This window comes from Rhinopithecus roxellana, chromosome 19, assembly GCF_007565055.1.
Source record: "Rhinopithecus roxellana isolate Shanxi Qingling chromosome 19, ASM756505v1, whole genome shotgun sequence".
In the NCBI taxonomy this organism is placed as follows: Eukaryota; Metazoa; Chordata; class Mammalia; order Primates; family Cercopithecidae; genus Rhinopithecus; species Rhinopithecus roxellana.
This window is the reverse complement of record NC_044567.1, coordinates 54,926,616-54,944,626: the sequence shown is the minus strand read 5'-3', so window position 1 is coordinate 54,944,626 and position 18,011 is coordinate 54,926,616. Positions and strand designations below refer to the sequence as shown.

Sequence of the window (18,011 nt, the reverse complement as noted above, 5' to 3'; positions counted from 1 at the left end):
TATCAATTACCAAATAACATACCTGCTGGTAAATTAAACAGTAAGCAGTTCCTTCCACATTCTTCAACTTCACCCATCCTCACCAACTCACTGAGAGTAGCTCGCAGAGTTACCAAACTACTGCTCAGACTATCGTACTAGAATACTGACACTAACTAATACTGTGATGATGGAATTATGATTAGAAAAAAGTTCCATAAGGGAACTTTCCCTGGATGCTGATGGAAAGATTGTGACATACTCTCAAAATACCAAGAACTGGGAACTCAAGAATTAAGAATAATACAGGACCTTAGAAACCACTCTCGGCCGGGCGCGCTGGCTCATGCCTGTATTCCCAGCACTTTGGGAGGCTAAGGCGGGCAGATCATGAGGTCAGCAGATCAAGACCATCCTGGCTAACACGGAGAAACCCCATCTCCACTAAAAACACAAAAAATTAGCCGGGCATGGTGGCGAGTGCCTGAAGTCCCAGCTACTCGGGAGGCTGAGGCAGGAGTACGGCGTGAGCCCGGGAGGCGGAGCTTGCAATGAGCCCAGATCAGGCCACTGCACTCCAGGCTGGGCGACAGAGCGAGAGACTCCAGCTCAAAAAAAAAAAAAAGAAACCACTCTCTGAGCTCCATGGACTTACTGAACAGCAAGTATAACAAGATAACAAGTATAACAAGCAAGTATCTGTTTTTTTTTTAAAGTATCTATTACCATTGTCAAAAGTAACCACTAAACATTTCAGTGGAAAAGTGACAGAATTCGTGAGAATATTATCAAGTACACAAATGGAATGCTATATAAAATCCAAGCATAGGCCAGGTGCAGTGGCTCATGCCTATAATCCCAGCACTTTGGGAGGCTGAGGCGGGAGGGCTGCTTGAGGCCAGGAGTTCAAGATCAGCGTGGGCAACATGGCAAAACCCTGTCTCTATAAAATATACAAAAAATAGCCAGGTGTTGTGGTGCAGGTCTGTAATTCCAGCTACTGGGAAGGCTAAGGTGGGAGGATCACTTGAGCACGGGAGATGGAGGCTACAGTGAGCTGAGATCCCTCCACTGCACTCCAGCCTGGACAAAAGAGTGAGATCCTACCTCAAAAAAATAATAACAATAGACGGGCGCGGCGACTCACGCCTGTAATCCCAGCACTTTGGGAGGCCGAGACAGGCGGATCACGAGGTCAGGAGGCGGGTGGATCACGAGGTCAGGAGGCGGGTGGATCACGAGGTCAGGAGATCAAGACCATCCTGGCTAATACGGTGAAACCCCGTCTCTACTAAAAATACAAAAAATTAGCCGGGCGTGGTGGCGGGCGCCTGTAGTTCCAGCTATTTCGGAGGCTGTCAGGAGAACGGCGTGAACCCGGGAGGCGGAGGTTGCAGTGAGCTGAGATCGCACCACTGTACTCCAGCCTGGGCGACAGAGCGAGGCTCCGTCTCGAAAAATAATAGTAACAATAAAAAAGTTTTTAATCCTAGTATTGCTCTCTAAATATAAATGCAAACAAGCCCATAGGCATCATATGCTCCAGCACGTACATTTACTTTTTGTAGATGTAACAAAACGGGAAAAAAAGAGACTGAGGTTTAGGATAGTGTTTCACTATTGAAAAAAGAGACTCAGGTTTAGGATAGTGCTTCACTATTTTCAGAAGTTTAAAAGGCAGGTTCATGAAGTATCCAAGAAGATAAAGCAGTTTAACCCAAGAATACCTCACCCTCGGCATTCTGTAACTTGGGGTGGGGGGGGAGGAGGGATGGGGAGAGCTCTTCCTACAACTTTCTAGAGCAGGGAGAGAAAACAGCCTTAACCATCCAATTCTGTTAATAAACAAAAACCAATTTCACAGACTGGCCGCAAACCTAGAGAAGCCACCTATCACAGCTAGCATTCTACACAACTCTATTGCCTAACGCAGGGGAGGTGAGACACTTAGAATCTTTCTTACTTTCCTGACGTGGCTGGAGACTTGAAATTAACTTGCAAACTGAGCATTCTCTCTAATAAAAACTGCTCCCACACATGCCAGGGCCAAACCCGAGTAGTCAGAGGTCCCGGATCCCTCCAATGGCGCAGCTTTCGGAAGCCTGTCTTGGGGGGGAAAGTTCAGCAAGGAAGTCGCAGGCTGTTCAACCTTTCTCCCCAAATCCTTCTCTCCGACGCTAAAGCGGTGGCCGGGGCAGGCCCGCGGAGGGCGGCCTGGAGAGCGACACGCCCGGGGCCTCCACCAGACCCCACTCCTTTCCGTGTCTCCCGACGCCTGGGAATCCGCGGGCGGGTCTGAGAGGGCTGGGGCAAAGGGGAACAGTCACCTTCGCGGCGAAAAAGAGGGTGGAGGCAGGAATTCGGGCCAGGCTCTTCCGGAGCCGGCCAGGACTGGCCGAGCCCGACCCCGCACTGACCCGCGGGAGAGGCAAGGCAGCGAGGGTCCGCCGCGGCCCCAGCGCCTACTGCCGGGGGAAGGGGCGGGGGCTCCGGAGCCGCAGGCCGAGCGGGGAGGAGGCAGGGGAGGAGGAGAGGGAGGCGGGGCGGGCAGGCCCGGCCCAGGAGCTGGGCGGCGCGACTCACCTCTGCTCCCGGCCTGCGGGGCCAGAGTAGCCAGGATCCCGCGCAGCTCCGACGCGGAGATCCGCACACGCTCCAGCCCTTCCGCCATCTTCGCGGCTGCTGCTACAGCCGTAGGTACTCCGCCACCGCCGCGCGCAGCCAGGAAACCACCACAGACGGGCGGCGCGCGCGCTCGCCCACCTCCCAGCCTTTCCCCGCCCCCTGCCGCCCTCCCTTGCCGAACGACGGTGGCCGCGCTGGGAGGAAAAGCGCCCGACGCCGATTCCAGAGGGGCGGGACCGGAGCGCGAGCCTGGGCGGGGCGGGCGGGCGCTGCGCGTGCGCAGAAGTGCGGCCGGGGAGGCTCGCGAAGGCTGGAGCTGGAGGCGCGGCGGCGGGGAGCTGAGGTGAGGCGAGGCTGGGCCTTACCAGGCCGGGCGAGCGTTTGCGGCGGTGGCTGCCGTTGCTGTTGTCGTGATCACCGAGGACACTGGTAGTAGTCTGGGACTCGGGTTGACAGAGACACCCCACAGCCTGGGCTCCTCTGGACACCTTAGGCCAGGCTCGCCCGCCACAGGCCCCGACTAGCGCCGCGGGCCATTACTTGGGACCTTGAAGATCTGCTAAGAGTAGTTATTACTATTCCCTTTTTTTTTTTTTTTTTAAGGCGGAGTCTCGCTCTGTCGCCCAGGCTGGAGGGCATTGGCGCGATCTCGGCTCACTGCAGACTCCGCCTCCCGGGTTCAAGCGATTCTCCCGCCTCAGCCTCCCTAAGGTTAGGAAACTGAATCCCAGAGAACGGAAGTAAATTGCCCAGGGTGACACCGTGGATAAGTACCTACCAGAGCCTTTTTCATCCCCAAAACCTTTTTTCTTTTTTTTGAGATGGAGCCTCGCTCTGTCCCCCAGGCTGAAGTGCAGTGGCGCGATCTCGGCTCACTGCAACCTCCGCCTCCTGGATTCAAGCGATTCTCCTGCCTCAGCCTCCCTAGTAGCTGGGATTACAGGTGCACGACACCAAGCCCGGCCAATTTTTGTACTTTTTGTAGACACGGGGTTTCACTAGGCTGGTCTCGAACTCCTGACCTCAGGTGATCCACCCGCCTCGGCCTCCCAAAGTGCTGGGATGACAGGCCTGAGCCGCTGTGCCCGGCCGCCCCCTGACTTTTAAAAAATACATACGATATAGTTGGAATCGTGTGGAAGGGAGTACATCAGGCGGTATATAAGTCGATTTGGGGCCGGGCGCGGTGGCTCAAGCCTGTAATCCCAGCACTTTGGGAGGCCGAGACGGGCGGATCACGAGGTCAGGAGATCGAGACCATCCTGGCTAACACGGTGAAACCCCGTCTCTACTAAAAAATACAAAAAACTAGCCGGGCGAGGTGGCGGCGCCTGTAGTCCCAGCTACTCGGGAGGCTGAGGCAGGAGAATGGCGTCAACCCGGGAGGCGGAGCTTGCAGTGAGCTGAGATCCGGCCACTGCACTCCAGCCTGGGCGACAGAGCGAGACTCCGTCTCAAAAAAAAAAAAAAAAAAAAAAGTCGATTTGGGACCTGTAATCCCGGTGACTCGGGAGGCTGAGAGGGGCGGATCGCTTGAACCCAGGAGGTGGAGGCTGCAGTGATCCGAGATCGCGCCACTGCGCTCCAGCCCGGGAGTCTCCTACAGAGCCAGACTCCACCTCAAAAAAAAAAAAAAAAAAAAGGCAATTTAGGAGTTTGTGTCACTATGGATTCTTGAAAAAAAATACTGCTCTGGATCTCAGGTTGACTTTTTAATTTCCCATCTTTAAAATTTAACTAGACCAGAAGACTGGTACTTGAACCTTTTTCTGGAGAATTGTGCAGAGGTGAAGCTCCTTTCCCCAAGGCTGCCTGCCTCCACCTGTTGCTCCTTCACAGCCCCACAGGCCTTTAGAACACACCCATCACAGAATAGTTACCAATTATTCCTTAGTCTGAGCCGAAGGGATTGCAGCAACCTCTGACAGAACGCCTTCAGTTCCTTTTACATGACATTTTGTCACCAGAAAGTTAAGCATAAGGAGAAAGTCAGTAGATGGGTGAAAAGATCCAACAGTTCAGAAGAGGAATCATTTGAGTGGTCAGAGCAAATGACAGCCTTTGCCACCAGATTTGAGAGAAATAGGAAGAAGTGCTAAAAAAATAATCTGTTTCACATTGAAATTTGAGAGGCCATCGCATGATTTTTTTTAAGATGGAAAAATAATGGAAAACAAGAAAACTTTCTTAGGACAAATGGCACTGCCAATGTAATGCAACAGTGTCAGTGAACTGCAGATTAGATATGCCAAAAGTTAAACCAGTTCAAGAAAATTTACCTGAACTCAGAAGGAAAAGGTAATAGATAAAAACTGAGAGACAAAGATGGGAGACATGGAGAAGGGGTACAAAAAATTAATAATTAAATATGAGTTCCAGAAGGGGATAATAGAGCTGACTGCAGAAGAGCAATAATCAAATAGTAGAAGAAAATTTACTAAGTTGGTGGAAATTTTTGAATTCTCAGATTTAAAGGATTCATGAAATACCAGGTAAAAAGAAATGAAAAGAAAGACAACCACATTTAGGTCTGATTAACAATGAAAGGTGCTGAGTTTTTTTGTTTTTTGTTTTGTGTTGTTTGAGACGGAGTTTCACTCTTGTTGTCCAGGCTGGAGTGCAGTGGCACAATCTTGTCTCACCTCAACCTGCTTACTGGTTTCAAGGGATTCTCTTGCCTCAGCCTCCCGAGTAGCTGGGATTACAGGCACCCACCACCATGCCTGGCTAATTTTTTGTATTTTTATTAGAGATGGGGTTTCACCATGTTGACCAGGCTGGTCTCGGACTCTTGACCTCAAGTGATCCACCCGCCTCAACCTCCTAAAGTGCTGGGATTATAGGCGTGAGCCACCGCGCCCAGCCCTGAATTCAGTTTCTAAAAGTAAAAATTCTACAGGTCGTTTTTACTGAGCACAAAGTAATAAAATTAGAAATGAATAGCCACAAATTAAGCAAAAAATTCTAAGCATTTGGAATTTTTTTAAAAAACAACAATTTTAGGCCTGGACTAGCACCGCGGGCCATTACTTGGGACCTCGAAGATCTGCTAAGAGTAGTTATTACTATTCCCTTTTTTTTTTTTGAGGCGGAGTCTCGCTCTGTCGCCCAGAATGGAATGCAGTGGCGCGATCTCGGCTCACTGCAGACTCCGCCTCCCGGGTTCAAGCTATTCAAGCCAGTGCCTCACACCTGTAATCCCAGCACTGTAGGAGGCCAAGGTGGGCAGATCACTGGAGGTCAGGAGTTCGAGACCAGCCTGGCCAACATGGTGAAACCCCATCTCTACTAAAAATACAAAAACTAGCTGGACATGGTGGTGGGCACCTGTAATCCCAGCTACTCGGGAGATCGAGGCAGGAGAATCACTTGAACCTAAGCAGAGGTTGCAGTGAGCCAAGATCACACCACTGCACTCCAGCCTGGCGACAAAGTGAGACTCCATCTCAAAAAAAAAAAAAATTTGGCCGGGTGTGATGGCTCACACCTGTAATCCCAGCACTTTGGGAGCCTGAGGCAGGTGGATCACCTGAGGTCAGGAGTTTGAGACCAGCCCGACCAACATGGTGAAACCCCATCCCTACTAAATAGAAAACATTAGCCAGGTGTGGTGGTACATGCCTGTAATCCCAGCTACTTGGGAGGCTGAGGCAGGAGAATCGCTTGAATCCGGCAGGCAGAGGTTGCAGTGAGCCCTGATTGCGCCATTGCACTCCAGCCTGGGTGACAAGAGTGAAACTCCATCTCAAAATAATAATAATAATAATTTGTAGGGTCAGAGTTTCCCTGTGTTACCCAGGCTGGTCTCAAACTCCTAGCCTCTGGCAGTCTTCCCACCTTGACCTTCCAAGGTGTTGGGAATACAGGTGTGAGCCACCATGCCTGGCCCAGGATTTATTCTTCACACCTCTCTCCCCCATTCAATCCACTATCAAGATATGTCTCTTCTGTTCCTATAATGAACATGTATGGAATCATCTCCCTAGCATTCTCCCCTTTATTTTCACTTGGAAAATGCCCCTTACTCCCACTCAAAAAAACTTTTTCTTTTCTTTGTTTTCTTTCTCCATCACTTCTTTATTTTGCTACTGTCCCCTCAGGTGCAGAGAACTGAGCCAGTCATACTCATTTATCCACACTGTCATTAACAAGGCCTTTCTCATTTTATCTTTTTTCTCTTCATTCCAGTTTCCACTCATTTTCTTTCCCTCCTTAGGTAGTCACTCCAATGTGTTTCATATATGTCTTTGAATATACATGTATCTTTCAGTAATATGTAATGTTGTTTTATGTATGTATGTGTTTTAAATGTACCTAACTGATACTGTGTTACAGATCTCATTCTGTTTCTTTTTCATGTTTATGTAAATACTTCTGACTATTGCATACTGTTGTCTTAAATGACCTCATACCCTGGCCACTGGTGCTGGGCCAAGATGGACCAGAATCCTTACCCAGAATTTTTTGAACTGAAACTGAGAAAGAAAATTTGCCTCTAGTGTGGAAGCCATAAAATGTAAAACATACGAGCTGTCAGCAGCCATGTGTCAGTTGGTTCCAATATGGAACCAACTCGCCTGCAGTGAAAAAGAAGCCGACATGCAGAAAGCAGCAGAGGTGAGAGACTAAGAGTCTGGGAAGCTCTCAAATCTCTGGTTCCAGTTGTTCCTGAAGCTTCATATTCCTCCCATTACCATGGTTTGTTCAACTCTTCATGGATTCCATGAGCTAGTAAATCTCAACACCTTCACCTTGTGCCTACTAAGATTGAGGTTCTATCACTTGCAACCAAGAGGACTATTTACAACCTCCAAAACATATCTTATTTTTGATAGTGGGTGTTTTGTATTTTGGGTTTGTTGTTGTTATTGAGAGATAGGGTCTACATGTAGGAATGGAGTTGCTAGATCATAGAATGATTCAATGTTCAATTTTTTGAGGAAGTACCATACTGTTTATCATAGAATTACCACTGCAGGCGCCTGCCACGTGCATAGCTAATTTTTGTTTGTATGGTAGAGATAAGGTTTCAACATGTTGCCCAGGCTGGTCTTGAACTCCTGAGCTCAAACAGTCCACCCACCTTGGCCACCTAAAGTGCTGAGATTACAGGTATGAGCCACTGCACCCTGAAAAGGGGGCATAATTGACATTTATTCATAAAAATATTGAGTCTTCAGGCCTGGCATGGTTTTTTGGAATTTTTTGTTGTGTTTTTTTGAGACAGAGTCTTACTTTGTCGCCCAGGCTGGAGTGCAGTGGAACAATCTCGGCTCACTGCAACCTTTGCCTTCCAGGTTCAAGTGATTTTTCTGCCTCAGCTTCCCTAGTACCTGGGACTACAGGCACATGCCACCACTCCCACTAATTTTTGTTTTTTTAATGGAGACGGGATTTCACCATGTTAGTCATTCTGGTCTCGAACTCCTGACCTCAGGTAATCCACTCGCTTTGGCCTCCAAAAGTGCTGGGATTACAGGCATGAGCCACCACGCCCAGCCAACTATTTTTTGCTCTCTTGTTTGTTTTGTTTTGTTTTGTTTTGTTTTTTAATAGACAGGGTCTTGCTTTTGCAGTGGTGCAATCATAACTCACGGCAGCCTTGAACTCCTGGGTTTAAGCAACCTTCCTGCCACTGTGCCCAGCCGAGGGGGCATAATTGACATTAAAAAATATTGAGTCGTCTGGGCGCGGTGGCTCATGCCTGTAATCCCAGCACTTTGGGAGGCTGAGACGGGCGGATCATGAGGTCAGGAGATCGAGACCATCCTGGCTAACACGGTGAAACCCCGTCTCTACTAAAATACAAACAAAAAAAAAATTAGCTGGGCGTGGTGGTGGGTGCCTGTAGTCCCAGCTACTTGGGAGGCTGAGGCAGGAGGATGGCGTGAACCCGGGAGGCGGAGCTTGCAGTGAGCCGAGATCGCGCCACTGCACTCCAGTCTGGGCGACAGAGCGAGACTCCGTCTCAAAAAATAAAAAAATAAAAATATTAAGTCTTCGGGCCTGGCATGGTGGCTTATGCCTATAATCCCAGCACTTTGGGAGGCCAAGGTGGGTGGATCACTTACTTAAGCTCAGAAGGTCAAGACTAGCCTGGGCAACATGGCAAAAGCTTGTTTCTACAAAAAATATAGAAATTAGCCAGGCATGGTGGCACAACGCACCTGTGGTCCCAGCTACTCGGGAGGCTAAGGTGAGAGGATTGCTTGAGCCTGGGATGGAGAGGTTGCAGTGAGCTGAGATCATGCCAATGCACTCCAGCCTGGATGATAGAGACGCCATCTCAGTAAATAAATAATGCCCCCAATTCATTTATACATCTTTACAATGGAATTTCTGGCAACTTTTACAAAGGAATTCTAGTTCACCTGGAAGAATTGATGTGTGAGAAAAGCCAATGAATTTTAGAAAGAGTAATCAAGGGAGAATTTATTAATACAGTATATAATAGGAAAAAGAATTCGCAGTCTGGCCAATGGAACAAAATACAATAGCCCCAAGCATTCATAGAAATTTAATTTTTTATAAATACAGCATTTCAGAGGAAAAGGATTCTGTCAGTAAATGGTGTGTTAAAGATTAAGAAGGCCAGGCACAGTGCCTCACGCCTGTAATCCCAGCACTTTGGGAGGCCAAGGCAGAAGAATCACTTGAGCTCAGGGGTTTGAGACCAGCCTGGGAAACACAGCAAGACTTCCTCTCAACTAAAATAAAATTTTAAAAAATTAGCCCGGGTATGGTGGTGCACAGTCATAGTCCCAGGAACTTGGGAGACTGAGGTGGGAAGATCACTTGAGCTCAAGAGTTTGAACCTGTAGTGAGCCATAATTGAGCCACTGGACGACAGTGATACCTTATCTGAAAAAAAAAAAAAAATTCAGAAAAGAACAAGCGGCCAAGATACAGAAAAAAATGTTCAGGCTGGGCACAGTGGCTCACACCTGTAATCCCAGCACTTGGGGAGGCCGAGGCAGGTGGATCACGAAGTCAGGAGATGGAGACAATCCTGGCTAACACGGTGAAACCCTGTATCTACTAAAAATACAAAAAGTTAGCCGGGTGTGGTGGCAGGCACCAGTAGTCCCAGCGACTTGGGAGGCTGAGGCAGAAGAATCACTTGAACCTGGGAGGCGGAGGTTGCAGTGAGCCAAGATCCCACCACTGCACTCCAGCCTGGGTGACAGGGCGAGATTCCGTCTCAAAACAACTACTAGACATAATTAAAGTGACATAAAAATGATATAGAAAGAACGAAGGAAAATAAGCATGCCATTAAAATTGTTGTTGGGAGTCCAAATCGATGTAATATAGGACCCTTCTGGAGATGAGTTTGGCAGTGGGTATCAGATGTCTTAGAAATGTGCATGCCTTTTGATACAAAATACCATTTGGTGAAATCTACCCTAAGGACTGAGGGAGGTACACAAAAATCTTGCAACAAGGCTATTCATTACATCATTCTTACAGCCAACAACAACAAAAGGAAATCCAAATGTTCATTTGAGCTATGTAAACTTAAAATTATGATTTTTTTCTTTTTTAAGAGACAGGGTCTTGCTTACGTTGCCCAGGCCATGGTACAGTGGCTATTCCTAGGCATGATCATAACACACTCCTGGGCTCAAGCAAGCCTCCTGCCTCAGCCTTCCAAGTGAGGGGACTACCAGCATGTGTCACTGCACCCAGCTAAATTATTGTATTTTTGTCATTTTAAAAGTTGGATAAAGCTGGGCGTGGTGGCTCACGCCTGTAATCCCAGCACTTTGGGAGGCTGAGGCAGGTGGATTGTCTGAGGTCAGGAGTTAGAGACCAGCCTGGCCAACATAGTGAAACCCCGCCTCTACTAAAAATATAAAAATTAGCTGGGTGTGGTGGCGGGTGCCTATAATCCCAGCAACTCCGGAGGTTGAGGCAGGAGAATTGCTTGAACCCGGGAGGCAGAGGTTGCAGTGAGCCACAATCATGCCACTGCACTCCAGTTTGGGTGACAAAGCGAAACTCCATCTCAAAAAAAAAAAAAAAAAAGTGGATAAATGCACTCACTGATGAGATTCACTGATATTCATATTATTGTCTGATAAAAACAAGTTACCAGACCTACCAAAGAGTTTTGTCTTCATATGTAGTTGGGCCTGGAAAGGTAAACCACTAGATAGCAACTGTCTTTAAGTAGGAAGGTTTTGTGTCTATTTTCATGTTCTTTTTGTATCTCTGTATTTTCAGATTAACTCGGTTTTCTAATGAAGATAGATTCTTTTGTAATAAGGAAAAATAGGGAAACTTCATATTTAACTACTACAGTAAACACAGTGGAAAGTGGAAGCTTAATGTAGTTATTGAAAATTATAATTATGAAAATTGTAAATAAACTGAGCCAAATGTAGTAGGAGTAAACAAAATGCTTGCTTTAACTATTACGTAATGTGTATTTAGAATGCAGAAGGAGCTGGGCACGGTGGCTCATGCCTCTAATCCCAGCACTTTAGGAATCTGAGGCAGGCAGATCACCTGAGGTCGGGAGTTCGAGACCAGCCTGACCAACGTGGAGAAACCCATCTCTATTAAAAATACAAAATTAGCTGGGCATGGTGGCACATGCCTGTAATCTCAGCTACTCGGGAGGCTGAGGCAGGAGAATCGCTTGAACCCGGGAGGCAGAGGTTGTGGTGAGCCAGGATTGCACCAGTGCACTCCAGCCTGGGCAACAAGAGCGAAACTCCATCTCAAAAAACAAAAAAAGAAAATGCAGAGGGAAATAAAGAAAATGAACATCGTTATTTAAATGGAAAAGTCTAGCTATTTTTTCCTTTATCAATAAACAATTCATTAAATGTTTATTAAAAAATAAAAAATAAAATTTATAAATTAAAAATAATATAAAAATTGAATCCAGTTCATTCAAGTAGCTTCACAACAATGATTAAAAGAAAGGTGGAGCGGGGCACAGTGGTTCACGCCTGTAAGAGCAGATGTTCAAGACGAGCCTGGCCAACATGGTGAAATGCTGTCTCTACTAAAAATACAAAAATTAGCTGGGCACGATGGCACATTCCTGTAATTCCAGCTACTCGGGAGGCTGAGGCAGGAGAATTGCTTGAACCGGGACCCAGGAGGCGGAGGTTGCAGTGAGCCGAGATCGTGCCACTGCACTCCAGCCTGGGCTACGGAGCAAGACTCCATCTCAAAAAAAAAGGAAGGTGGAGACCAGTGGCAGTGCCAACAGTGCTAAGAGATGGGTGGTGTGGTGGGGAATGGGCTTTAGCCTTCTGTAATCACCATCAGTTAACTTCCCTCAAAACCTCACCAGAAAAGCTTCGTTCAGCTTTCAAGTCAAATCTCTTTTAGAGAAATTCTGGCACTCCAGTAATGGAGAGTTTCCACATGACACCACAGGCCCCAGGTCTATTCTGTTATGTATTTTCAAAATCTCTTCAATAAACACATTGTCTCGGACTTTGCTTTGACCCCTTTCTTATTCCTGGGTTTCAGAACCATGTGTGCTCAGTACTGCATCTCCTTTGCTGATGTTGAAAAAGCTGATACCAACATTCGAGATTCTATCCACCTCACACCAGTGCTAACAAGCTCCATTTTGAATCAACTAACAGGGCGCAATCTTTTCTTCAAATGTGAGCTCTTCCAGAAGACAGGATCTTTTAAGGTAACAATCCTTTTTCTCAGTGTATCATGTTTGTTTTCAAACCCCTTCACATATCAGTTTGATTCTGACCACCCAACGAGACAGGCAGAGAAGTAAATTAATGCCTTTATACGGTTGGAAAAAAGGTTACAGAAATTTTCCTTTCAAGTTCTTGTTTTACCTAGCATCATAGTGTTGATAAGCTACTTTACACAGTCACAAAATCCTTATAATTAAGATCATATATATAACTATCCAAGTAATTTTTATATATAATATGTATGTGTGTGTGTGTATATATATATAGTATATACATAAAATAGTCATGTCCTACATAACGTTTCAATGACAGACCACCTATATGATGGTGGTCCTTGGCCCCATAAGGTTATAATATCATACATTTGCTGTACCGTTTCTGTGTTTAGATACAGAAATACTTGTCATTGTGTTATAGCTGCCTACAGTATTCAGCACAGTAACATGCTACACAGGGTTTGCAGCCTAGGAGCAATAGGCTGTAACAGCTGGGTTTGTATAAAAGTACACTCTATGATGCACATACAATGATGACATTGCCAAATCATGCATTTCTCAAAACATATCCCCATCCTTAAGGAAAGCATGACTTTATTATATATACCATCACTTACCGTCTAAACTAAGACATAATTTATTATCCAAACTAGGATATGTTTCAGACTAAAAGAAGCAACCTGAAATATCTAAACTGAGACACCCAAACTGTTGCAGGCAAATTGGAAAGGGTGATCACTCTGTATATGACCCAAGTTTAAGCATTCACTGTATTAACTTGCTACACATGGATACATTATGAATATAAAAGATGTAAGCCTGGGCCACAGGGCAAAACCCTGTCTACAAAAAATACAAATACATGCCAGGCACGGTGGCTCACATCTGTAATCCCAGCACTTTGAGAGGCTGAAGCAGGTGGATCATCTGAGGTCAGGAGTTCGAGACCAACCTGACCAACATGATGAAACGCTTTATTATTTTGTTTTGTTTTGAGACAGAGTCTCGCTCTGTCCCCCAGGCTGGAGTACACTGGCGTGATCTCAGCTCACTGCAAGCTCCGCCTTCCAGGTTCACGCCATTCTCCTGCCTCAGCCTCCCGAGTAGCTGGGACTACAGGCGCCCACCACCACGCCTGGCTAATTTCTTTTTGTATTTTTGGTAGAGATGGGGTTTCACCGTGTTAGCCAGGATGGTCTTGATCTCCTGACTTCGTGATCCGCCCGCCTTGGCCTCCCAAAGTGCTGGGATTACAGGCGTGAGCCACAGCGCCTGGCCTTGGTGAAGCCCTTTCTACTAAAAATACAAAATGAGCCTGTCTTGGTGCCAGGACCTGTAATGCCAGCTGCTTGGGAGGCTGAGGCAGGAGAATCGCTTGAACCCAGAAGGCGGAGGTTGCAGTGAGCTGAGATTGCACCACTGCACTCCAGCGTGAGCCATAGAGCAAGACTCCACCTAAAAAATAAATAAATAAATAAAAATGAAAAAGGCCAGGTGCGGAGGCTCACGCATGTAATCCCAGCACTTTGTGGAGCTGAGGCAGGTGGATCATGAGGTCAGGAGATCGAGACCATCCTCGCTAACACAGGGAAACCCCATTTCTATTAAAAATTCAAAAAAATTAGCCGGGCATGGTGGTGGGCGCCTATAGTCCCACCTACTCGGGAGGCTGAGGCAGGAGAATGGTGTGAACCTAGGAAGTGGAGCTTGCAGTGAGCCGAGATCGCAGCACTGCACTCCAGCCTGGGTGACAACAGAGCGAGACTAGGTCTAAAAAAAAAAAAAAATTTAGCCAGGCTTGGTGGCAGGGGCCTATAATCCCAGCTACTTGGGAGGCTGAGGCAGGAGAATCACTTGAACCCGACCCTGGGGGTTGGTGTGGTGTGGGGAGGCGGACGTTGCAGCGAGCTGAGATCGGGCCACTGCACTCCAGCCGGGGTAACAGAGACTCCATCTCAAAAAAATGAAAAATAAAAAAATAAAGATGCACATGAGATATTTAGAAGGTAAATGGATAAGATTTGGTGACAGATTGGATGTGCATGTTAAGTATAGAAAATCTAGAAAAGCTCCTTGCTTTTCAAAACAATGTTTTAATCAAATATGTAAATTCACTATCCCTCTTTTTCAGATTCGTGGTGCTCTTAATGCCGTCAGAAGCTTGGTTCCTGATGCTTTAGAAGGGAAGCCGAAAGCTGTTGTTACTCACAGCAGTGGAAACCATGGCCAGGCTCTCACCTATGCTGCCAAACTGGAAGGTACTTGATTTCTCAAGGTACTGGGTATATCATCAGAAAGGAGGGGAAAAGTGTCCTTCATTTCCATGAGAGTGATGATAGCTTTGGGAAGTAACTTTCCAAAGAAATCTCCATCTGATTGCAAGCAATATGAACATCAGTTTCTTTTTACTTTTTTTTTTTTATTTGAAAACAAGAGTCTTGCTCTGTCACCCAGGCTGGGGAGCAGTGGCGTGATCTCAGCCCACTGTAACCTCCACCTCCCGGGTTCCTGCCTCAGCCTCCTGAGTAGCTGGGACTACAGGTACATACCACCACGCGTGGCTAATGTTCTCTATTTTACAAATACAAAATACTAATTTCACCATGTTGCCCAGGCTGGTCTCGAACTCCTGGGCTCAGGCAGTCCACCCGCCTTGGCCTCCCAAAGTGCCAGGATTACAGGCGTGAGCCACCACACCTGGCTGAACATGTTTGTTTGTTTGTTTTTTGAGAGGGAGTCTCGCTCTGTTGCCCAGGCTGGAGTGCAGTGGCATGATCTCAGCTCACTGCAAGCTCCACTTCCTGGGTTCACACCATTGTCCTGCCTCATTCCCAGGTATCTGGGACTACAGACGCCCACCACCATGCCTGGCTATTTTTGTTTTTCTTTTCGTATTTTTAGTACAGACAGGGTTTCACCGTGTTAGCCAGGATGGTCTTGATCTCCTGACCTCGTGATCCATCCGCCTCAGCCTCCCAAAGTGCTGGGATTACAGGCGTGAGCCACCACACCTGACCACAAGTTTCTGTTTTAAATTCTCCTGACTTGTAGTAACCAAACATGTTTTCCTCTCCCAGGAATTCCTGCTTATATTGTGGTGCCCCAGACAGCTCCAGACTGTAAAAAACTTGCAATACAAGCCTACGGAGCGTCAATTGTATACTGTGAACCTAGTGATGAGGTAAGGAGAGCAGTGTTTGGTACCACCTTAACAGCTTTCATTTCTACCTTACTGGCTCTTTCTACCTTACCGGCTGCTCCTTCTCCGCCTCCTTTGTGGTTTCCTCTTTATTTCTGTTACATGCTCAACCTTTTCTCTATCTACACTCACAAGATCTCGTTAGTCTCATTGCTTAAATTATTACCTATGGTCTAACAACTCCAACTTCTCTCCCCTTAACAGTTGACTTTTATATCCAACAGCTACCTAACTTTCCCACTTGATGTCTTAAAAGGCATCTCAAACTACATTTAAAACCAAACTCCTGATCTTACTTCCCTGTATTTCTTCCCTTCCAGGCTTTCTCATCTTAGTAAATGGCAATTTTTATTCTTCTAGTTACTCAAACAAAAAAAGTTGGAGTCATCTTTGTGTTTCTGAAAAAAAATTTTTTTTTGTTAGAGATGGAGTCTTCCTATGTTGTGGGATCCTCCTGCCTCAGCCTGTTGAGTAGCTAGGACTACAGGTGCATGCCACCACACCTAATTCCTTTATTTTTTGTAGACAGGGTCTCACGGTTGCCCAGGCTGGTCTCAAACCCCTGGGCTCAAGCAATCCTCCCACCTTGCCCTCCCAAAATGCTAGGCTCACAGGCATGACCCACTGCACACAGCCAGGAATCATCTTTGATAACCTTCTCATACCCCACATCCAAATCTCAGTCTGCTTTCAACATACTTCCATAACCCAACTGCTTCTGTGTCTACCGTGAACCACCCTGATTCAAACCAACATCAATTCTCACCTATATTCAATTCAGTATAGCCAAACTGGTCTCACTGCATCCACCCTTGCCCCACTAGAGGGCTTTTTGAGCAACCAGAGCTCTCCATTTAACAAAGTCAGAACTCATCTCTTTTCAAGTCAAAATTTTCTGTTGGTTTCCCATCTCATACACAGTGGAAACCAGAGTTCTTGCAATCATCTAAGCCCTGGATGAACTCAAACATTCCTATCTTTTTGACCTCATCTTTTTTTTTTTTTTTTCTTTTGAGACAGAATCTCCCTGTGTCACTGGGAGTGCAATGGCACGATCTCTGCTCACTGCAACCTCCACCTCCTGGGTTCAAGCAATTCTTCTGCCTCAGCCTCCCGAGTAGCTGAGACTACAGGCGTGTGTCACCACGCCCAGCTAATTTTTGATTCTTTAGTAGAGACAGGGTTTCACCATATTGGCCAGGCTGGCCTCGAATTCCTGACCTCATGTTCCACCTGCCTTGGCCTCCCAAAGTGCTGGGATTACAGGCGTAAGCCACCGCACCCAGCCCCTCATCTTTTATTGAGACAGGGTCTCGCTCTGTCCAACCCAGGCTGGAGTACGGTAGTTCGATCTCAGCTCACAGCAGCCTCTGCTTCCTGGGTTCAAGAGATTCTCATGCCTCAGCCACCAGAGTAGCTGGGATTACAGGCACGTGCCACCCCACCTGGCTAATTTTTGTATTTTTAGTAGGGACAGGGTTTCACCGTGTTGGCAAAGCTGGTCTTGAACTCCTGACCTGAAGTGATTCGCCCACCTTGGCCTCCCAGAGGACTGGGATTATAGGCATGAGCCACTGCACCCAGCCTTGACCTCATCTTCTGTTCTCTTGCCCTCTCTGTGCCAGCCATACTAACCTTTACAGCTGTTCCTCAGAAAGGCCAAGCACTCCTACTTTGTAGTCTTTGCACTGTTACCCCCTCCCTGGAATATTCTAGACATCCACAGCACTTGTTCAGATCTTTTAAAATGTCACTTTACTAGAGGCTCTTCTTGGCTACCCTATATGAAATAAATTCCTTCATTTTACTTCATTGCACTTAGACATACCATATATTTACTTCACCCATCTCTACCATATAATACAACCCCCTTGAGGGCAGAGATATTTTGTTTATTAACATATATATCTCTAGTACCTGAACAAAGTCTGAAAAAGTAGATGGTCAATAAAATGTTGAATGACCGAATGGAACTTGTTGGGGACTCTATTAAATACAAATCAATTAAACTAAATTAATGTACTTTCAGTCCAGAGAAAATGTTGCAAAAAGAGTTATAGAAGAAACAGAAGGCATCATGGTACATCCCAACCAGGAGCCTGCAGTGATAGCTGGACAAGGGACAATTGCCCTGGAAGTGCTGAACCAGGTAAAATAGCCGAGTTCTTCCTGTTTAGCTACTGGTAAAGCTGTTGGGCTATATTCAATTATTTTATATGTACACATTAAATATAAAATTGCTTACTAATAGGCCTATTTACAGTTTATATTCTTTTCCCTAAGGTTCCTTTGGTGGATGCACTGGTGGTACCTGTAGGTGGAGGAGGAATGGTTGCTGGAATAGCAATTACAATTAAGGTGAGCAACTTCTGGAAGATTCCCTACTTCAAGCAGAGGATTTATTTTACATCATAAATGATTTGTATACACATGCTCAAAATTCTGCACACATTACCATTTCTTCCCCCTATTCCTTTGGGACTTGAGATGAAGGCACGTCTCTGCCTTACTACTCTATTTACTATTTTT

General features: G+C 46.4%; 2 protein-coding genes across 5 annotated transcripts in view; one reads left to right on the top strand and one right to left on the bottom strand.

Annotated features, from left to right (window-relative positions):
• Positions 1-2,709, bottom strand: part of SMG6 (SMG6 nonsense mediated mRNA decay factor) — a 250,270-nt gene extending 247,561 nt beyond the window's left edge. The window contains exons 1-2 of one of the 3 annotated variants that reach the window (XM_030922768.1): positions 2,563-2,686; positions 1,943-2,085 (exon numbers count right to left, since the gene is read on the bottom strand). Coding sequence is in view for 1 of the 3 variants with exons in the window: in XM_010388492.2 (XP_010386794.1) it covers positions 2,563-2,650 (88 nt within the window). In the remaining 2 variants the exon portion in view is untranslated. Of the gene's footprint in view, positions 1-1,942; positions 2,456-2,562 lie in introns of those variants that run through there. The other 2 variants (XM_010388492.2, XM_010388493.2) reach the window with 2 other exon arrangements.
• Positions 2,710-2,820: 111 nt separating this feature from the next.
• Positions 2,821-18,011, top strand: part of SRR (serine racemase) — a 17,278-nt gene continuing 2,087 nt past the window's right edge. The window contains exons 1-7 of one of the 2 annotated variants that reach the window (XM_030922776.1): positions 2,894-2,947; positions 7,104-7,221; positions 12,097-12,268; positions 14,415-14,541; positions 15,361-15,464; positions 17,512-17,631; positions 17,766-17,840. In XM_030922776.1, coding sequence (XP_030778636.1) covers positions 12,101-12,268; positions 14,415-14,541; positions 15,361-15,464; positions 17,512-17,631; positions 17,766-17,840 — 594 coding nt within the window. In that variant the 5' untranslated portion in view covers positions 2,894-2,947; positions 7,104-7,221; positions 12,097-12,100. Of the gene's footprint in view, positions 2,948-7,103; positions 7,222-12,096; positions 12,269-14,414; positions 14,542-15,360; positions 15,465-17,511; positions 17,632-17,765; positions 17,841-18,011 lie in introns of both variants that reach the window. The other variant, XM_010388495.2, reaches the window with a different exon arrangement.